Consider the following 23,807-nt stretch of genomic DNA (forward strand, 5'->3'; position numbering starts at 1 on the left):
TAAGTCGTCTTATACGCCATAAGGATGATTTTAAAGCAGCAGAAACACATTATTCCTGAAAAATAACATCAGCAGATCAAATATAATACCCCATGTGAGATAGTATAACTCTTTTGAGCAGAGGATATCAGTCAGGTGGGACGCACAACTCCATAAATAGTAACAGGTCACATCAATAGCAGCCACAGGCAATCAAAAATTATACATACACAAGCATAGAAATCACTGATATATTCACTCATTCAATAAATCTAAAAAAGAATCAAGTTTTGCCAAAAGCAAAGGTTCAGAGATCTGAAGAGGAAGAGACAAAAGACAAAATTCTGTTTCTCATTGTCTAGTAGAAATTATGACAACATAGATCACATGTAGCACGCATGTGCACACGTGCATGCGCGCTCACACACACACACAAGCAAACAAAAAGCATCTTTATACTTTTTATTAATTGAAAGACTCCTTAAAATGAAACACATAATTTAATTACTTGGGCTAGAACAGACCAACATTTCCCAATATTTTAGCAAAAATTACGTTTCAACTATATGCACATCTGGGGTACATTCTCTCTGCCCCACAAGAGGAGTCTTGTTGAGACATTAAGAACCAAATGTGCAAAGGATCAAAAACATTCCTAACCTTGAAAACCAAAACAACTCACAGACCTATGTTCCAACTACATTAGCAAAATAAACCTTTGCCTTAAAACAAACGAATCTTCTGCCTCTGATAAATAATAGTAATTTTCATCTTGAGGACTACCAAACTCATACCATAGTATCTATAATCAATATTTTTTAATATAAGCTCTGTTCACAGTACCAGGCTAACTATCATAGAAGCTACAAGAGAACTAAAATGGAAGATGCTTGCCCACAAGAAAATCTTCCCAATCTTACTTGCCAGGTAGTTTTAGATTACTGTAAGCACAAAGTCCCATTTCTCCAATATCCCTCCCAAAAACCTGGGAAGAAAGATGAGCAATTCTAATATCCATTTATACTTCAAAATATGTTTAAAAGTTAAAGGAGGTCCTCCAAAACAAATATTATAAACATGATGAATCCAGTTATATAGGAACAAAATATATTGTACCCCAAAGGACATTTCTACAAAGGCAGCAAGACAGAGCATCCTGAATGAATAATCTTACATGTAGGAATATTTTACAAAAAATAGAAATATTTTGTCAGCCATCACAACTATAAATCAAAATCATTAAGGAAGGAAACAAACAAACCACCAGAAGACTTAATTGATATAAAATAAAGTTGAAGAAATTACTATGGGTTCTATTAATAATACCTCTGATTTGATTATTGATACCTAAATCTTCCTCTCAAATTTTTCAAAAGGAGAGTAAAGTGGGAAAAATCAACTTCAAAGTTTCAAATTTAAAGTTAAGCAACATTTCTACTCCTTGTTCATATATATAATTAATATCCATCTGGGTCCTGACAGTGGCAGGACATAATTGGCTATGCATGTCAACCTAGTTCAAGAAAATCCAAAAACCCACTAGGTTCAGCTATGTAGCATTCCAATGCTACTAATTATGTAGACTATAAATTATTTCATATGAATTTTAATCTGCCTAAAATTTTCAGTTCTATCTCTATGAATTATATCCTAAATTCCCTTTAACATTAACTGCTCAAACAAAACAATTCTGGTTCTCTTCCACACAACTCAAGATCAGGCAATGACAACTCTACTGGTTCCATTGTTTCATGATAGAACACTACTACGCTCATTGCTTTATAGCCTAGCAAGCACTTTGACCTATATTATTTCATTTCAGTCTTCCAACAAAACTATGATGTAAGGCAAGAATTGCCAACTTATTTCATGGACAAGGAAAGAGTACTGGAGAAGTTAGGTAACTGGTACAAAGTTCACTGCTAGAAAGTAACCGAACAAAGACCAGAACGCACGCATCCTGACTCCGTGTCCAAGTGACATTCCACAACATCACACGAATGAAAGTATTTCTAAAAATTACTAAACTTAAAAACTATACTCTTCCTACTTAATTAAACCCTTTGTAAATACAAGAATTAAGATTCTAAAGCAAATGCAAACAGTAAAAAAAAAAAAAGTAGTCTAAAACACCTCCCATCTATATCAATATATTCTGAAAAACAAATACAGTTGCTCCTTGAACACAAATGTGAACTGCAAACATCCACTTGTATACAGATTTTTCTCAATAAACACAGTACAGCACTATAAATGTATTTTGTCTTCCTTATGATTTTCCTAATAACATTTCTTTTCTCTAGCTTACTTTATTATTAAGAATACAGTGTATAACGCATATAACATATAAAATATGGATTAATCGACTGTTTATGTTATTGGTAAAGCTTCCCATGAACAGCAGACTATGAATAGTTAAGTTTTGGGGCAGTCAAAAGCTATACACAAATTTTTAACTACAAGGGAGTCGACAATCCGAACCCCCACACAGTTCAAGGGTCAACTGTATCAAATACTACAGTAAAAACAGCTTAAAGTTAAAATAAGTCTATTGTAGCCACTCTATCATACCACACGCAACCAATTCTGCATAAAGAATGCTAGCAGAGAATAGGTGAGGCTAGCTTTAAGTCATGACTTGAATAAAAGTGTCTAAAAACCTTCAGTTTTCCTAGTCTTAAACTCCTCTTGGCTTTGCTCTAGTCTAGTCTAGAAGTCTCCACAGTAGAGTGCACATGACAATCCACTGAGATATGGAAGAAATTATTAGCGTGCTGTGCCTATTTTTTTTCAACCTGAAAATAAGACTTCATTTTCACTAAATTTACTGTATGAACTGAAACTGTCACCCTCACATAAACTCAAAAATACACGTGGAGCTGGAGAATGGGGGGAGGCTCAAAGTTTTTCACAGAAATTCCTATTCAAGAAAATCTGGAGATCACTGCTATGAACAGAGAAGGTAGATAAGTCCTAGGAGACAAGTGACTCTAGACCGCATCAAATAATCAAACCTGTTTAAGGTGTTCAATACCCTACAGTACATATACAAATAATAATTTTTCAACTGTAATTGCATAATCTATGCTGACAGGAATATAACTTACCTCATCCTGGACTCCACTGGTAGTAGTCAGCTTGCTCCCATCAGTAATTGTAATAATTATTGCTGGCTCCAAAAAAAAAGGGTTTCGTCCCTAAAGTCAAAAACACATTAATTATATTAAGGTCTAGACATCAGCTTAATTTTTCTGAGTAAAAAGCCAATTCTTAGAACACTGTATAAATCCACTTTTCTTGTTATTAAGTTTTATATACTGTATATACCTTTTGTACACTAAAAAAAGATTCAGAAAGAAACATGCACTAAACAGAAGTTAACCTTAAAGAAATGGGATTAGGTAGAGGAAAAGTTAGACTTTTCACTTCTTTCTACATTTTTCTATCATTTTAATTTTTTACAGTGAGCATTTATACTTAAATAACTAAAAGTACTTAATTTTTTAAAAGGAACTCTATAGCTCAATTCTAATAATCTTATTTAGATATTCAAAATTAAAAGACAGTATTTTTCTGAAAAACTTGTTAAAGAGAAAGGCAACATAGTACATGAAGATAACAATGCAATGTAATTTATGCCTGTAAGCAAAACATCTAACCAAGTGACTGGATATATGCATGGAAGAGCTCTAAAATCTGGTTCCATGGGAACACAAGGGCTACTCTAAGGTTAGTGAAATTTAATGATAGCCCAATATGAAAAATTAAGAAGGATGTTACTTAAATTGCTCGGCAAGAGAAGGTACAAAAACAACAGTGACAGAGGCAATGGAAGACAAGTGACACAAAACTCTCAAATGCTCCATATATAAAGTGAAAGAACTTCGGTAACTTCACTCAAATCTCTGGCCAAATTACTCAGTATGATGATCAATTTTAAGGGACACATTCTATGAGGGAATCAGAAAAACATAAACTTATCTTTTACATGTAAATGGCTCTCATTTAAGATATTAAGGCACATTTAAGACAAAATTATGACCAAAGGCTAGAATTTCAAAGACGTAAATCTTGTGTTTGAAAATTATCAAATTCTCTGCCATTAACGCATTCAAGAAAGGATGGAATGAAGTTTTGCTGGATATGATGCAGAACAGCATATGACAAATTTTAATGTGTATATGAATCACTTTGATCTTGATAAAATGCATGTTCTAATTCAGTAGGTCTGGTTCAGTAGGTTCCACATTTTTTTTTTCTAATGTTTGTTTATATTTGAGAGACAGAGCGTGAGCACGGGAGGGGCAGAGAGAGACAAGAATCTGAAGCAGAATCTGTTCTGTCAGCACAGAGCCCAACACAGGGCTCCAACACTCGAACCGAGATATCATGATCCGAGCCGAAGTCAGACGCTTAACCGGCACCAGGCACCCCTAAGGTTCCACATTTCTAACAAGACTGCAATGTAGGAGATGCTAATGTCCACAAACCATATTTGGAACAGCAAGGATGTAGAAGGGTTATATGCATGTAATATTCTATAGTTCAATAAACTTCCCTTACACTTATATAGCTCTCAGTCACTAGCATATTACAGCATATACTCTATTTGTTAAATGTATTTACAAACACTTCACATACACTGTGATTTTAACTGATCTTCATAAAGTGGGAAGGGGAGATTTGGCAGTTTAAATTTCTTGATCAAGTCATACAACTTGCAGGTGGCATATACATTTTTCAAACAGGTGTCCAGGAAATAATGATTCCAAATGGGGAAAGCAAACTCTGGTCAAATTAAAATATGTTGGCTATAACTTTTAGAAGATTTCGAGTGCATAGAAGCATCCAACTGTTACAGAAGACTTGCAGGGGATTAAAAAAACAAACAAACATGAATTTACCTTCCCTTCCTTCTCCACAACATTCATGGTAAGTGGAATACATTTGGAGAAACATTACACTATACTACCTGTCACACCATTCACCCCCAACATAAATAATAAATTCTAATAATGTAAGTCTTCTCATAGATCTATAAACAGCCCATGTTCATTGTCACTGCTGAACTTCACCTGGTTCCCTCTCGTAGAATGTCTTCCCTTTTCCCTGCCCACAACCCACTCAATTCCGAATTTTTAAGGCCCAGTTTAAGTCCTCTTCTTCCATGAAGCCTTCCCTGATTAGCCTGCCCTTAAATAATTTATCGTTCTCCCTCTCCAACTTCTAATAGTGGCAGTTTTCAAACTTAATAAAATATAGATACATAGAATGTTTCTTCAAATAAAACTGGATTTGGAGTGGTGTTATGGAGTACATTTTGTCTCTTTTTTTTAAGTACACTCCATGCCCAATGTGGAGCCTAACACAGGGTTTGAACTCACAACCCTGAGATCAAGGCCTGAGCTGAGATCAAGAGTCAAATGCTTAACCAACTGAGCCACCCAGGCGTCCCCACGGAGTACATTTTGAATACTACTTCCCTGCAGCATTTAACCTCTCTCCTTCTCAAATTATTTTTAATTTAAATATACAACACCTTGCACAACAATGTGAAAATAGTTAACCCTACTAAATTCCACACTTAAAAACGGTTAAGATGGTAAATTGTTATGTGTATTTACTATAGTTTTTTAAAAATACACTGTCTTGGGGGCGCCTGGGTGGCGCAGTCGGTTAAGCGTCCGACTTCAGCCAGGTCACGATCTCGCGGTCTGTGAGTTCGAGCCCCGCGTCAGGTTCTGGGCTGATGGCTCGGAGCCTGGAGCCTGTTTCCGATTCTGTGTCTCCCTCTCTCTCTGACCCTCCCCCGTTCATGCTCTGTCTCTCTCTGTCCCAAAAATAAATAAAAAACGTTGAAAAAAGAATTAAAAAAAAAAAAAAAAAAAAAATACACTGTCTTGTATTGTTCATCATTGCTTCCTGATTCTGAGTAAACTGAAGTCAAGGAGCATGTCATTATTTCTTCCTCAGCACTGAGCACAAAATATTTAAGCACTGGGCACTTAAAATACTCATTGATTCACTGACTGAGGTTTAATACAAACCTGCCCAAGTTCATGGAACCACTGAGAATTTTTCAAACTTCAACAAGCTTTGAAAGAAGATATAGATACTTTACCTATATCTCAATATAAATGAGGGCTTCCCTAGCTTAACACATTAACAACTCATGAATTTGCTAGGATACAAGGGTACACTGCCTCTGTCCTGTGTCAGTCTAGCCATCCACTCTCCATTTACTCATGTTTGTCACTCAAATGTTTACTGAGTGGCTGCCATACGACAAGCATCGTGTCAGGTGCCTGATAATCCAATCTCACCAATAATAAATGTACCTATGTACATAGAACTCTCTTCTCCTGGTCTCTACAAATACCACGACAGATCAAAAATTGGCAAAGGGAGATAAAGAAGGCCAAGATATCCTGATAGCTTCAGAATTATTTTATCTTGCTTCTACCCTTAAGCTACAACTACGTGGACCAAATAATTGGAACAGTGCTTCTGTAGCACCTCTACACCTAACTCAAATTTTCTTCTATATTTTCTGAATGAAAGTCTGACATCAATTTTTATTCCTGTATAAGCACACTGAGAATTATTCTTCAGAGGCCAGTCGGTTACACTTGTAATTAAAGAACAATGATCTATGACGTATTGAACTTTACGAATGGTGATATGCATCCAAAAACCAGTACGTACTTTAAGGACCATCATATCTAAAAATCAAGTTAAAATGTATTAAAATTCAGCAAAGCCTTTGAGTTAAAATGTAAGCTAAATTAAAACATCAAAATATAAGTGACTCTTTCCTTGATAACCAACTTTTAGTTGAAACTTTACTGGAGTCATACACATAGTACTCTCCATAGTGACTATACCTGAAATTACTAATAATCAGGTACTTGATAATAACAATAAAACAGTCATACGATCTCATTTAACCCTAAAAACATGGTACAGTAAAATATTCACAAGATTAAATAATATAATCCAAAGTTACCCAGCTGGTAACTAGCAAAGCCAGAACCTTATTCCAGTTCTAAATATCATGGTCTTTCCACAGCATCTAAAAGTCCTGTTGGTAGCAACTAAATCCTCTTGCATACAGTTCTACACGAACCTAGACTGTGCCATGTTCACAGAATAATTAATAGTGTTACAATCAGTTTGGTTTTATTTAATATATTCTATCTACAGCAAAATTAACTACAGTGGAGCTATTCCTTTACTTGGTTTCCTGTTGCTTTGTGATTTCTCACCCACAAAAAAAAAATTTTTTTTTTTTTTTTAGAGAGAGAGAGAGAGACAACAAGAGACCATAATCCGGGGACAGGAGCAGAGGGTAATTAAGAGAGAAAAGAGAGAATCACAAGTAGTCTCCACACTTAGCACAGAGCCTGATCCCACAACCCTGGGATCATGACCTGAGCCAAAACCAAGAGTCAGACACTCAACCGACTGAGCCACCCTGGTACCCCTAAATTGTCTATATATAAATCATTATACCTCTCCCCAACAAAAACACACTGCAACAAAATACAATGTAAACAAAATGGAATGTTTACTTTTGAAAACGAATGTCAACCAACTTTCAGAGAGCATAGGTACAAAAGCAAGGTAAAACAATATTAAGATCTTTAATGACTTTAAATTTTGGAAAATTGAGATAAAGATCAAAGGTAGAAAAAAGTAAAGAAAAATATGACCATCTTCATTTCACCTATTTAATTATTTAACCCTAACATGGCTAATTATTTAATAAAATAAATTATTTAATAATTTAATAAAATAATTATTTAATTATTTAACCCTAACATGGCTAAGATCCCTTCAAGAATCACAGTAAAAAAGACAATAGGATTAGTCATGATAAAAATTAGAATAATAATGACTTACTGCACATATATACAAGAGGACAGTTTTTATTTCTTCAGGAACAAATTATCCCTACCTCTATATAGAAATATAAATGTTAGAATAAATTTATTTAAGCATAAATTTCTAAATCACCTGCAACAAATGATCAGATGATGTTGCTCCAAGACAGTTTTCTTCTCTACAGTTTACACTGCTCCTCCCCCGCCTGTGCAAGTGCATTTATGCTTGGCAGAAGCACGGGAAATAACTGGCATCTTTCTCACACATTTTTACCCAGTAAATTAAAGCACATTTCTGGTTGTCTACCAGTATCATGAGACAATTTTCATGTGTTACAAAAAATAATTTAACATTTCAAGGTCAAAAGTTGTGACTTATAATGTCATTAACTATCTGTTGCCAAGCCAATGCAGTTCAGTAATTCCCAAATCTTTACGTTTTTATTCCTTGTATGTTTATGAAGTCACTCAATTTGGGGACAGTCCATATTAGAATAGACCACAAAATTCACCTTGGTCATAAAGTTATAAATAGCTTTTATCTTAGTTACAAGATCTCCAAAAAAAAAAATAGTAATATTAGGCTCTGCTACATCAAAGGCAACCAGTAGAGGGACTCTTGCCATTAGCAGAATTAAAATCAGATGGTTCTCTCAGAGCTGTACTTCTTGGTGCAAAGAAATCTAAATATGTCCCTAAAGGATAGAGTGCAAGGTATAATATTCTACCTATTTACTAATGGAAATCTTCTCATTTAGAAAATTTATTTAAAAAAAAAAAAAACAAACAACTGATTTTACTACTGGTCAAAAACCTCAGGTAAAAATTCTGCTAAAGATAACATAAAATGCAAATGTTAAATTCTTGCAATAATTTAATATTACCATGGGGTTAGCCAAAACAATGAAATTAAGGCATAAAATCTCAATAAGAAAATTTAAAGAATTAAATTAAGTAATCTTGGGGCACCTGGGTGGCTCAGTCAGTTAAAGTGTCCAACTTCGGCTCAGGTCATGAGCTCACAGTTCGTGGGTTCAAGCCCCGCATCGGGCTCTGTGCTGAATGCTTGCTCAGAGCCCGGAGCCTACTTCAGATTCTGTGTCTCCTCTCTCTGCCCCTCCTCCACTCACACTCTGTCTCACTCTGTCCCTCAGAAATAAATAAATGAAAAAAATAATAAAAAAGTAATCTTACCCACTAGAACCCATTTTTGCAAAAAAGTTTTTGAAAATTTTCCAAAAAAAATTTTTTGAAAATATAAAAGGCTATATTTCCCTCAAATACAAACTAACCCAGTTCTCAGAATCAGAATTTTTAATTTTACCCAATAAATTTAAAATGTAGTGGGGGGGGGGGGCTGGAAGAGATACAGGAATTTTACTGTACTCTTAAATAAGTCTTAACTATTATCTTCCAAAGCAAAAGCAAGGCACCCCTGAGTATTCAGTAAAACTTTCATTGGCTATCTCTGCTATGGTACCAAAGGACTCATTTTCTCCCTGTGCACCATGCTCCATGTTATCAGTCCTTGGAACAACCTCATAAGGACAGCCATGGCAAAGCTACTTTTCCCATGGATTAAAGGGGCTACTGAAGAGAAAATGTGCACCAAATGTCAGCCCACCAGCTCTCCAGTGATGGCATTTTCAGCTACTTACACCTACTATTGTCTAGTTATTTTGCCATATGCCCAGAAAGGTACAGTCAAAAGAAATCAACCAAAGAGATGTTAGGATGTATAATGTCTTACACATATAGGCTAAAAGCGTATTCCCTAGCAAGAAAATCAGAAACTTCCAGAAACAGACTGTGCTTTTTCAACCTAAAACTTCCTTTTCAAGTTAAGTAATAGCAACAACAGCAACTATGTCAAAAGGAGGAAAGAATCGCCGTGAGAAGTACTGCATCAGTAATGGTTCTCATGCATATGCCACTGGACAAGTACTCAGTAGGACAGCTATTAAAAATTTTTTAAAGGTTAAGTTGCTAAACTAGATGTTTAGGTCCCCTATTTACATCTTTGTAAAATCTACATAAGAACATAAAGCTGGCATTATCAATCCTATTTTCCTCTACTACCATATCTAAAAAAGAGGTAACAATATATGTTCCTCTAAAATATGACCAACTACTTCATTCTCATTTAGAAATGCTGACACTCCCTATATAATCTGTCAAAATTCAGATTCTATAGAGAAAATATAAAACACAGAAATATTAATATTATTGTTCTGTGTTAGATATAGATGTCATCTACTTCATAATATTCATCTCCTTTAAACTTATTTCTAAAAGAAAAATATCTTAGGATGCAATTCACTTCCAAAGACTTGTCATAATACTGATAATAAACACAATTACAACTACATAGAAATGAGAAAAGCAGCTTTTAATACATACTTTGCAAATACAAGTCAACTAGTATATATAACATTTAGTTCAGTATTGCTCAACTTCAGGCAACTGCATACCACAACCAGAATTTTGTCAATATCTGCTTATTACCTGTACTAATATTTATGTACTCAATATTTCCCTTGAAGTCAGTTATTTTATTTTTGCCTCAATCTATATCAATAAGATCTATGAAATCACAGTTTTGATGTGCTAATTATATCTTCTATTCAATAATTCACTGTCGTTAATACAGTTTTGCTTCTTTTAAAGGGTGGGAGGTTCGTTGTATTACAGGAATGAATCACAACTGGTTAATTAAACATTCCAAACAAAATATATTAATTATTTAAGTCAATAAAGGCCTGACAGCCTTATATTTAAATCAATATTCCAAGGCCAGAATTACAAGCTTTATGTTTGTTTTAGAATTTAAGATTATTACTTTTATAGTTATGATCTCAAGTGGTATGGCAAAAATGAGTCTTTTGATAAAAAAAAAAAAAAACTCTAAAATATTCATCTTAGGAAATTAGTGCTTATAAAAAAAAATAGCACCTCTGAATATATAGAAAAGATCTCTGAAAGGGGAGCCTGGGTGGCTCAGTTGGTTGAGTGTCCCACTCTTGATTTCAGCTCAGGTCATGATCCCAGGGTCATGGAATAGAGCCCCACATCAGGTTCCACGCTGACCATGGAGCCTGCTTAAGATTCTCTCCCTCTCCCTCTCTCTCTCTCTTCTCCCCACCCCTGCACTTCCCCCACTCTCTCTAAAAATAATAAATTTTTTAAAAGATTAAAAAAAAATAAAAGATCTCTGAAAGATACATTACAAACTGATTAACCATGGCTGCCTCTGAACAATGGAAGTGAGCAACTGTGTAACTTTCTATAATGCTTGAACTTTTTAACCATGTGCATTTATTACACATTCAAAACAAGTAGTCAAAATTAAAATGTGCTTAGTATCTAAAAATAAACCTTTAAAAATCTGCTAGTGTATGAAAACCTAGCATCTTAGAATAAATTAAGGTCTATAACTACAGAAAAACATCAAAATTAAACAATTAAAATTCCACATTAAAATATATATTCTTTTAGTTTCAAGTAATTCTATTATACAGTTGTGTACAAATACAGTTCCTTTACCTAACCATACAATTCCTTATGTTAAAAATATTAGCATCATTAAAAACAGATGGAATAAGACTTAAGAAAAGGCCAGGGGAATCCCATATATTTATTTTAATATAACGACCAAGAGCAATATCCTAGAATTTGATTCAATTAATAAACCAAACAGCAATCATGTAAGAAATACTATAGGAGCGCCTAGGTGGCTCAGTCGGTGATCTCACGGTTCACGGGATTGAGCCCCAGGTCGGCTCTGCACTGACAGCAGAGCCTGCTTGGGATTCTCTCTCTGCCTCTCCCCCATCATGCTCTCTTTTTCTCAAAAATAAACAAACACGGGGGAAAAAAAGAAATACTGTAAGAACTGAAGAACAGTTTGACTTTAGGACAAAAATGTTAAGGAAACTCCATAACATACAGGGCTAAGAAATACTGCATCAAAAACGAGGAATATAAATTCAATAGGTCTAAAATATTAAATATTTAATAACTTCACAGAATTTGAGTTTTACATTTGAACTGGAATCTAAAATTTAAATAAGATTATTCTACAAATAAATAACTGGTTTTGGTAATATTTAAACAGTAATAGCAGTAAAAAAAAAAAAAAAAAATTGGGGGGTACCTGTGTGGTTCAGTAGGTTAAGTGTCCAACTCTTGACATTGGGTCAGGTCATGATCTCACAGTCATGAGCAAGCCCTGCGTTGGGCTCTGTGCTGAGCGTGGATGAGCTCATGTGCTGCTTGGGATTCCCTCTCCCTCCCTCTCTCTGACCCTCACCCTGCTTGTTCTCATTCTCAAAATAAATAAACTTAAAAAAAAATACTAACATTCTAGATAAAAAAAAAAAACCTAATATGCTCGTTATATTAAATGGACTAGGTAATATTAATTTGGGAAAAAATTCCAGCAAAGAATGTAATAGTAAACATGTTGCAAACATTGCAGAAAAAGAAAAAAAAAAAAAAAAGCCAGGATGAAAACCTATTTTCAAAGACAGATGAAGTTATATATAGCAATAATGCTGAAAATTAATTTGACATCAATAAATCACACAGACCTACCTATACTATCCAGACTAATCATCTCCTTGAGGTGTTGATTACCACCAAATGTATAGATATTACCTTTGCAAAAGTCTGGTTAAATCATGTCTTTAACTATTAAGAGCTATTTTTTCCTAAACATCTACACATATGTTCACAAAAAAATCATTCACACACACATCAGCTCTCCTACACAGAAGATGGAATTCAACCACAGGATTCTATGTAAGTATCTTCATGACTACAACTGAAAATGAGAAGGAACTGCCTAATAAATGTTTCATGTCAGTAAAGTTAGCAATAAAGCATTAAATTTAATAAAGCAAAAAAAATTCATGATAAGCACTTGGAAAAATTGACAGTCTATTTTTTCCCATGTGCTATAGCTGAAGGCCAACTGAAAATAATTTAATTGGATAAATCATAATTCGAGATTAGTTTTAAGGGGCTCTGCTTTGTAAAAAAAAAAAAAAACATGAATTTTCACTTTTTAGGAAAGAATTGATGGTAACCCAATTTCAGAAGGTTTTTTAGAAGGAACTATTAAAATTTCTCCAAATCCATTACAAAAGGTATTTGTACTCTGTACTCCCTAGGCTCTGACTCAAACATTTACTGATGCTTAGTACTAAGTCCCTTCCCAAGTGTTTATAGATTTAAAATTTTCAAAATAGGTGACATGTTTAGGAAATGAGAAACTAACCACATAATACTTGGGCCTTTCGCCAAGAAAAGTATATAAGCCCTTCTAACTATACATACAAATCCACAAAGGTTTTACCTTAGAAATGAACCTCATGAAAAAGCAGAGGTCATATGAATGACTGGATAGTTGTCACACGTTTTTGATAGTTGCTCTAAGCTCATTAAAATGGAAGCTCTAAGTATGACTCTTTTTTTTATTACATTAAGAGTTACATTCAATATAATGTTGTTTGAGATTAGACATTGTCCCTTCTGGATTAACAATAAAATTTACATATAAAGACCTTTTAAAATTTTTTTTAATATTTATTCATTTTTTGAGAGGGAGAGGGAAAGAGCACATGTGCACGTTAGTGGGCGAAGGGGAGAGAGAGAGACAACAGAATCTGAAGCAGGCTCCAGGCTCTGAGCTGTCAGCACAAAGCCCAACACGGGGCTCGAACCCACGAACCCACAAGATCATGACCTGAGTTGACACTTAATCAAGTCTGACACTTAATCAAGTGAGCCACCAGGCACTCCAACATATAAAGACTTTTTGCTCTATTATCTGATTTAGGCCCAATTTTCTGAATGCAATTTCTTGGTTTTTCTAACTTACTGCTTTGAGAAATGGATTGACAACTAAAACTGTACAACAAAAATTCAAAATTTTACATTAGCTTTTACCTGCCAAAGTACATAAATGACCAGGAATTACCACAACTCAGGCATTATCAGAGGCCACAAAGACATCATTTTGCTTACTCCCAATAATCCAAAAGGACTGAATGCTGTCATCATCTTGTAGATGGAGCCTTTGTAACATCACTTACTGAGGTTTGCAGCCTAACCTTTCACAGAACACAGAATCATCTTCAATTCCGGGGATTAAAAATAATCTATTGTTGGGGCGCCTGGGTGGCTCAATCGGTGAAGCATGCGACCTCAGCTCAGGTCATGATCTCGAGGTCAGGGAGTTCAAGCCCTGCGTTGGGCTCTGTGCTGACAGCTCAAAGCCTGGAGCCTGCTTTGAATTCTGTCTCCCTCTCTGTCTGCCCCTCCTCCCCAGTTCACGCTCTGTTCTCTCTCTCAAAAATGAATACACATTAAAAAAAACAAAACAAAACAAAAAAAAACTATTGTTTTTAATCCTTTCAGAATAATTGTTGGTATGCTTCCAGTGTTCAAACTCAAAAATAACCAGAAGACTTTGTTGATGTTTCCTAATATCTAACGAGGTTTCCTTTAACATGCCAGCATCAGTACTGCCATTGAGGAGTTTCAAAGTACATTACTAATAGCTAATGCTACAATTACTTTTTCTCACATACTCAGAACTGTTTTCATCACTGTAACAGTTTGTCAGACAATATAATCCTTCTGAGGACCTTTACTATGAGTCCCTCAGCTTATCTAGGCAAAAGCAAAAAATGGAAAATGTTAAAATGCCATATCCTTTTAAGGAACAGATTAAAAAAGCAAGAGTGCATAGGAACAAGAATAAATCTTGATAAGACATCACTAGCCTGATATAAATTTGTCCCTTGGTTACAAATAATCCTCTTAATTGTAAGATTCTTATGTTAAAATATTTTCTTATGTGCAACTATACCTCAATATACCAATCATCGGATTTTAGATCACGTATGCTCTAAAAAAGAACTATTATCATATAGAAAAAAATCCTTCCTAGGCTTATCCTATTTTTCCCACATAAATCTACATTACAAATAATAAAAGGGATCATAACATTTCACATTTGACCTTTCTTCTGTACAAGAACATCCTCCCTCCACCCCATCCCAACCAACACCAACTCGTATTCTAAAATATACTATTTACAAAGCCCTAGAAATGGACTCAGATCTAAGTTTCCTCAAAAAATTAAAACCTTCTTTCTCTGAAAATCGGAAAACATGTTTGCTTTATTAAATTAAACATGTTATCAAACTGTTTTTGAACAAGAAAGAGATTTTGGAGAAAAAACTTTTTAACACCAAGGGGAAAATATTTTTGGAGCTTCAATTTAAAGCCAAAACCATCATGTTTGTTCCTTATGGCACAAAATTTTACATTAGCTGGAAATACTGGCTAGCTAATTCTAGCTTCTTACGATGTTTATGATGGATAGATGTTGGGTTATGGAACTTCTGTCAAAGGTTTCGGATTACAAAGCTTTGCCCTGTTAAGTGTTTAACATAACATTGGGCACGACAGTTAATCATCGTCATCTGAGTTCCTACCATGTGCCAAACAGGCACTTTGCTAAATGATTAATATTTCTAGTTCTTACAAAAATTCCCCAGAATTATGCTATTTTCACCATTTGGTGGATAAGTGATTTGAAGTTCAGTGAGGCTAAGGGGACTTGTCAATACAGCCTAAGCTAGTAAGTGGCAGAGCCAGGCACGACCAGTTCTAATGAAGCGGTTCTTTCTGTACCACACCGCTTATACTGAAAAAAGCTGTATAACATACCATGTGCCCACAATTCCAGTTTTTAAAATGCAAATAAAAGGAAATTCATAAAAATGAGAGTAAGTGTTACAATAAATTACATTCCATACCACTTAATCTTCACCACAATCCTGCAGCATAGATCCTTTCACCTCATCTTCCTAATGAGGAAACTGAGGCTGAGAGGTTACATGACTGGCCTGAACTCACGGATGGAGTGGGAACAGATAGAACCAATCAGAGTTTTCTAAATCTTAAAAGACGATGCTAAGAGGTTTTCAAAATTATCTTACATCTGGGCGCCTAGGTGGCTTGGTAGGCTAAGCATCCAACTCTTGATTTTGGCTCACTCAGGTCGTGATCTCACAGTTTGGGAATCTGAGCCCCACAAAGAGCTCCATAGTGAATCCACACTGACAGTGAGGAGCCTGCTTGGGATTCTGTCTCATATTCATATTCATTCTCTCTCTCTCTCTGTCTCACTCCCTCTCCCTCTCTGCCCCCTCCAGTGTGAGCAGGGAAGGGGCAGATAGAGAGGGAAACAGAATCTGAAGCAGGCTCCAGGTTCTGAGCTGTCAGCACAGAGCCGGACACGGGACTCGAACCCATGAATCGCAAGATCATGACCAGAAAGTAGGACGCTTAATCAACTGAGCCACCCCAGGGCCCCCAACGTTCATATTAACTTTTTTCCAAGGGAGTGGGGAGGAACTCCAACTGCATATAACAGTATTTTCATAGTGTTACAAGAAAGGCTAAATGTAACAAACTGGCAAAATGAATTGCCTGGTTTTCACCAGAGGAATTGAAAGAAAGCATATTCCAGTAGAGAACCACAGACATACCCCTAAAAAGGGACTTATATCTATTGGTTACACTTGTAAATAAAATTTGTTCTTTAATAACATACAAGTTGCTAATAAAAAAATCTGTATAACTGTTCCATAACCATTTTTAATCTTTTAAAATATTTCATAAGTGTAAAGAAATCAGCCTTATAAACTTTTCTGGGCTTTACTTTCTTCATGTATAGAATGAGGAAGATGGACTAAACTTCTAACAGCACTTGCAATTCTAAAGTCCCATAAAACAAAAGTCATAATGATACATAAAGTCCAATGAAAATTTCGTCAGGAGATACAAAAGTTCAATCTTGTTCTCAAGAACGTATATAAAAATTCGCTAAGCTTCACCCTTAAGATTTGTGTATTTAAGTTGTACCTCAATAAAAAAGTTGGGGGAAAAAGAATCTGCTTCTTCTGACAAACTAAAACAGAAACAAAAAACTTTAGTATTTTGTCTATGGTCTGGGACCATGTTTAAATTAAGAAAATTAATAACACTGCTAAATAAAAATTAAGTCTGCATAAGGGCAATACTTTTTTTTAAATGAAAGAACACAGGGCTAGTAACATATGGACACTGCTGAAGCAAATGAAAAAAGACCACCAAGATGATTTTACATATACGTTAGAAACTTGAGTGAAGGGTTATATTGGCTAAGGGTTATTTTAAATATTTAAAGAAATTTCAAGTTATAAAATATTGCACAATCTCTTTGTAGAAACCTATGACATGGGGCGCCTGGGTGGCTCAGTCGGTTAAGCATCCGACTTCGGCTCAGGTCATGATCTCACGGTCCGTGAGTTCGAGCCCCACGTCGGGCTCTCTGCTGACAGCTCAGAGCCTGGAGCCTGTTTCAGATTCTGTGTCTCCCTCTCTCTCTGGCCCTCCCCTGTTCATGCTCTGTCTCTCTCTATCTCAAAAATAAATAAGTATTAAAAAAAAAAAAAAAAAAAAGAAACCTATGACATGAACATGTCTAAACAGTTCTTTCCTTACTCCTGACACAAATGACCTTAAATCAACTTAAAATACTTGAAAAGTAGAATTCTTTCATTCAAATATTACATTTGTTCCCAGCCTTTTAATTTTCAGTTGTACATAATTTAATATGTAATTATTGACATTCCCTTGCATGAAGGGAAAATAAAATTCTCTTTGAAGAAGTAAAACCTATTATTTTTTGCTTTTTATACTTATAATTTCTTACACAGTAAGAATTACACAGTAATTTCTAATTAAGAATGCAATAATGTCCTTTGGATATCCTTTTTCATTTTCTTTTGAAAGATCATGACAAAGCAATTTTTTGATCCTTCAGAAAACAGATTTAGAGCATATTATGAAGAAAAGTGACAGTAAGTGTTTTCAAAGAAAATAAAATCTAGGTCTTAAAATTTTTCATTTAAATTACCACCTTTAAAACTAATACTCAATAGGAAATAAATCATACCCACTTCATGCTACTTTAAGCTCAAACCTTCTTATTAAAATATCCCTTGATATACGACAGAGGTGTTCCTCAAAGGTCCCTTGCAAAACAAACTTGTGTAAATCTCATGTTAAACGCACTAGGGGGAGCTCCCATTTGAGAGAATCCTACAACATGTGCTTTTGTTCTATGTAAAGGTCCCTTCTTCTCTAACTTGTATTCCTACAAAAAAGAATGACTTTCTGACTTATCTGAACCTTACAAACCATCCCTATGCTTCGTCATATTTATCAACTGCCATTAAGACAACTCGGCCAAGTGATAGTATTTACTTTCCACACTGCTTTCTCAGGAAGCAATACAAAGCCCAAGGGGAAAAAAAAATACATATTTAATAGGCTGTTAGATATCAAAGCATGTAATAAAATTCTGCTTTAAAAATCACCACATTTTTATAACCAAAATTTCAAATTTAAGGTCAAAAAATAACAGAAAACTAGAGGTAAACAAACTAACCTATTGAGGGAAAAAAAGCTTTGTGTCTCCTTGGCACTTGACAAGTTTGAAAGTACATTTTTAATATACCATCCCATTTAAACCTCTAATCATTTCTATAATAACAGTACAATGGCTTCATTATTAGTAATCTGGAATATGAAGAAGCAGAGGCACAGGGTGGTAAAGCATGTTACACAGTAATTCAATATCAAGGTCAGGACTGGGATTCCAATTTTCACATTCCTGGCCATTGTGCTTCTTTTATCCAGTTAAAAAAGATGGAGAGAAAAAACTTTTAAGCAAATTTGACTATAGAGTCCCCTATCCATCAGTAAGAATTATGAGCCAATAAAAATTATTGAAGATAAGTTTAAGAGGTTTATAAGAAATTCAAGGACTGGCCAAAAGCCTTTCAATGGGGGAAAGGAGAGTCTCTTCAAACAAACGGTGCTAGGAACACCAGATGTCCACAGGCAGAAGAATGAAGTTGGACCCTTACCATACACCATATACAAAAATTAAGTCAAAATGGATTAAAAACTTGAATGCAAGACCTAAAACTAAAACTCCTAAAAGAAAATATAGGGGGAAAGCTTCAGAGACATTGGGTTTGGCAATGATTTCTTGGAGAGGATACCAAAAGCATAGGCAACAAAAGAAAAATTAAAATGGACTCCATCAATAATTAAAACTTCTGTCATCAAAGGACACAATCAAGAGTGAAAAGGAAACCCATGAAATGGGAGAAAAACTTGCAAATCACGTATCTGGTAAGGGGTTAATATCCAAAATATTTAAAGAACTCCCACAACTCAACGACAACAACAAAAACCAAATAACTTAATTAAAAAATAAGCAAAGAACTTAAACAGACATTTCTCCAAAACCAATATACAAATGACCAACCAGCATATGAACAGATGCTCAATATAAATAATTGGGCAAATGCAAATAAACCAGTAAGATATCACTTGTATCTATTATGATGGCCAAAATCAGAAAAACAGAAAATAGTGTTGACAAGCATGTGGAGAAATTGCAATTCTTGTGCCCTGTTAGTGGGAATATAAAACAATTGCAACCACTATGGAAAATAGAGGAGTTTTTCAAAAATTTAATAAAATTACAGGATCCAGCAATTCCACTTCAGGGTATATATTCAAAAGAATTGAAAGCAGGATCTCAGAGAGACATTTGCACACCTTGTTCATAGCAGCATTATTCAAAATAGCCAAGAGGTGGAAACCCAAAAGTCCATCATGGATGAATGGATATGCAAAACGTGGTATATACATACAATGAAATATTATTCGGTCCTAAGAAGGAGTATAAAATCTTGAAATAAGCTACCACAGCGATGAATGGTGAAGACATTATGCTAAGTGAAATAAGCCAGTCACAAAATGACTAACACTGTATGATTCCATTTATATAAGGCATCTCTAGAGTATTCAAATAGAGATAGAAATTAGAATTGTGGTTGTCAGGGACTGGAGGGAGGAAAAAATAAGTTATGTTCAACTGGTATAAAGTTTCAGTTATGAAAGATGAAAAAGTTCTGGAGACTGGTTGCAAAACAGTGTGAATATACTTAATACTACCAAATTGTACACCTAAAAATGATTAAGACAGCAGGCACCTGGCTGGCTCAGCAGGAAGACCAGGGGACTCTTGATTTCTGGGTTGAGTTCAAGCCCCACACGGTTATAGAGATTACTTAAATAAACGAACAAGCAAACAAACAACGATTAAGATGGTAAATTTGATATTATGTGGGTTTTCTTTTTTTTTTTTTTTTTTTACCACAATTTAAAAATTAGGAAAAAAAGAAAAAAGTTCATGGACTTAAAAATTTTACAAAATACCATTCACCACTCTTTCCAGTTCATACTCAGCACAGAAACACGTTCCAGTATAAAAATCTACTTTCTTTTGAAAAAAATGTCTACAGGTCAATAAATATAAAACTACTGGTAATATATTTCTTGACAGCCTAAGGGAAACAAAAAACCCAAATGGGAATCAAGTTTTCATTACTTCACCTACATTACAAGAAAAGCCTGTATTTTGTACTACCTTAGTACTAAATAGATACTGCCTGGGTAAAAGGAAAAAAGTAGTATTAGAACTCTACCTGAATTTGCTAAGTTCACAAATATTTATGATGAAGAAAAAACTGGTTAAAATTCTTCTCCCTAAGATTCATTCAATTTGATCTTGTCTAAAAAGTTACTATTTTTCAAATGAGGTAAAACTTGGCATTGAAAATCCTTTAAAAAATTAAACACATATTGTATCTGCTTTTAGGTACTGCTCAAGGATTCTCTTCATCAGATTTTCGGTGGTTCTCAAAAGATCAGCATTATTTGAAACTCTGGTGAATACATGTAAAAAACACGTGTGTCACATTTAGCTGCAATGATAAGCAATTTAAGTGTTGCTATAATATCCAAGGAAAAGACTAGAAAGAAGCTATACTTTGTTCCATGATTGCAGAAATATCAGCAAATGGTACAGATTTTCAAAATTAAATATTTATACGGACTTCTATACGCAAGGAAGTTTTTACTGGGATATCCAAAGTGCTTGAAGAAAACAATCACCAAGATGTGTTTTTTTTTCTCAGCTACTTTAACCTTACTTACACCCTACAAAGTCTGTTAGTATCCTAATTACTAACATCTCAAAGATGATTTATTTGTAGATATACTTACTAACTTAACACAAGCAATACAGACATTGAAAATATCCTTGGGATTAGTTATGGAAAATCACATATGTACATGTATGTGGGGGGGGGGGGGGGAGTAGCTATGGGGGTATCTAATATATATACATACACATCCACATTTAGGTATTTAAGAAAGTCATTCAGAAATGTACATAAATGTTTTTAGATGCTCTCTAAAAATATGCTCTGTCCCTCTCATCTAGCTCATGTTATCTCATTTCCTTTCACGTACTAACATTATATACAAGTATTTAGTACTGTGGGTCCTACAGATGCTTGTAGAGTATGAAAGGGGAAGTATTTATGTAAAAACACAGGTTACAGAATAAAACTATTCCACAGAAAACAGGCAAACACAAAGTACTCTTAACAAAGAAAATACATGAACTATATTTAGTGTTAAGTATTTGAGACATCCAAAATTCTTGATAATCTATCCTTTAACAGAAAATATGTAATATTTAAATCAGCGAAATAAAGACTTATGGTGAGAAATATCTCTGGGAAGATGTTTTCTTCTAATTAAGTGCTTTACTCATTTTCATTTGAAAATTATGGCTTCCTCAATTATTTTAATGCTAGTCTCATTTTTATGTGCCAATTCAGGACATAAGCACTAGTACTACTCCATGCATCCTTGCTTACTCATCAAAATAACTGAGAAGCATTATCCCTCCCCCTTCTTGAATTAATAAATCCGAACATGCAAAAGCATCCTAATCTCCAGGCTCTTCTCCTGGTCAAAGTGGTAACAGCCCAGCAGGACCACCTTCAACCTCAAACATCATAACGCTTTACAGATAAGAACTTAAGCATTCTCTGGTGGAAGATGGTAACTGGGAAAAGGAAAATACAAGTTTAAATTGCAAATGTCCTCAGCCTCTCCACGACAATCAGCTTCTCTAAAGAAGCACCCTAAGAAATATTTTTAATAGGTGGCAGGAGGTAAATGTGTGTAAATGCCTTATGAAATATGATGCAGAGAAATAGGAAACAGTTCTTCCATACATTGACACCCGGACAACCAAATTAAGAGTAACCAAATAATGGCAAGTTTCAAATTTGTCTTTGAACTCAAAGAAGCTTGGATCAAAACCTTCACCAATAGGCCTGTATATCACTACATATAACAAAGAAATAGAAAAGGGTAAGAAATCTATTTTACAGATTCTTGGCGGAAAAAGTTCATGACAAACCCACCTAAATTACAAATATTGCAAAATAAAACAGGGTAGAAAAACTTAAAGATTTATGTGGTAAGAAAACAAGCATTTACTGAATTAAACAATGGAGGTGCAATTCAGTAGAACTAGAACAAAATGACTCTGAATCATGTATACTTAAATGCTATAGGATTATATTCAGCCTTTTCCAAAAATGTTTAGGTGCCCAATAGGTACCACTAAGCAAAGCATAAACATTTCTAAAACAAGGGAATAATTCTGTTTCTTCCTATATAAAGCAACCAAAAGTTATAATCACTGGAAATTTTCCTGAAATTTGTCAAACTCATGAAAATTGTGGCTCATAGACCTTGAGAAAAGAACAAAATGTATTCCTAAATGTATCATTTGTGGCAATAATGTTTCTGCACTACAACTTAAAAATTAAACTTGGAACTAATATTCCTTTGTTATGTGTAACATTACACATTCACCAGTATCTTTAATTTTCCTGGCCAGCAATCTCAAAAATTACAATGGACTACTTTGCCTTATTTCATAGTGAACCATCATATGGGGGGGGGGGGGGGGGGGGGGGGGGCGGAGATAAAGAAAATTCAAAAAGCCTCTTTTCCAAAAGTATGGAGTTCAAAAATAATAACAGCTTCCGGACCCATGATTTAATTCAGAAGCGAATTCAGAATTCTTCCTGCATAGATGCTTACTGTGGATGCTTCAACAGCTGAAAAATGTTAATGTACTCAGTTACTGCACTCCAATGAAAATCTTACCTTTCAGAATAACTATAAAATATGGTTAAATTAAACCCCGACAAAAACAAAAATTCCTCTGATGTTTTTACTAATAAAAAAAGTAAAACCACTAGTCAACTAGTGTCCAGAAGTCACTGTAGGAGTTGCACAATTGCCTGTGGGTACACTATCACAGAAACTGAGCATGGTGAGGCAGAAAGTTTTCCCCTTTTATAACCTGAGTGAACTTCAAGGGATTAAAACCAAATTCATGTCAATGCTACAGCACAAAAATTCAGACTCTAATTCTGAATACAAATATATTTTAAGAAAAAAAAAAAATGAGGGCTTTAAAGCCAGTAAAATATGGTCAGTTTCACTTTTGTATTATGTGCATATCGTACTTTAATCTGAAATGCTTCATACTTGTATTTCACGTTATATAGGTTTTGGACTTGACAGTGTTTCTCCACAAAAAGAAAAATCAACTGTTTTTCCACCTTAATATTCAACCTACCTGCCCATAGTTGTCTATGCCAGTTACTAATCTATTTAAATTTAATAAATCAAAAGCTGTCCTTAGGGATTGGCCAAGAGTCGTAAGTCCTTCAGCCTGAAGGTTTTTCAGTTCATTCATAAACGTTGCATGGTTTTCCTTCCATCCGGCCTGTAAAGAAAATGTAAGAATTTTTTTTTTCATCCTTTAAAGCCATGTACACATGGGCAGCCGTTACAATATGCCGTTCGCCAAGGAGCTGCTTTGCTTCACTTTACAGTATGGTTAGATTAACGTGTTAATACCGTATC

At 34.7% G+C, this 23,807-nt stretch overlaps 1 protein-coding gene and 1 long non-coding RNA gene across 2 annotated transcripts in view; both read right to left on the reverse strand.

Moving 5' to 3' along the window:
• The window catches only part of INTS6 (integrator complex subunit 6), a 93,332-nt gene that overhangs the window by 67,593 nt on the left and 1,932 nt on the right, over positions 1 to 23,807 (reverse strand). Inside the window, exons 3-4 of the mRNA XM_060637245.3 lie at positions 23,518 to 23,667; positions 3,087 to 3,176 (exon numbers count right to left, since the gene is read on the reverse strand). Coding sequence (XP_060493228.1) covers positions 3,087 to 3,176; positions 23,518 to 23,667 — 240 coding nt within the window. The remainder of the gene's footprint in view (positions 1 to 3,086; positions 3,177 to 23,517; positions 23,668 to 23,807) is intronic.
• On the reverse strand, positions 10,231 to 23,511 carry LOC144613062 (uncharacterized). Its single transcript, XR_013550385.2, has 2 exons — positions 17,387 to 23,511; positions 10,231 to 17,149 (listed from the first exon to the last, which is right to left on the reverse strand). It is a non-coding gene; the product is annotated as an uncharacterized LOC144613062 (long non-coding RNA).

Source organism: Panthera onca, chromosome A1, assembly GCF_046562875.1.
Source record: "Panthera onca isolate mPanOnc1 chromosome A1, mPanOnc1 haplotype 2, whole genome shotgun sequence".
NCBI classification, from domain to species: Eukaryota; Metazoa; Chordata; class Mammalia; order Carnivora; family Felidae; genus Panthera; species Panthera onca.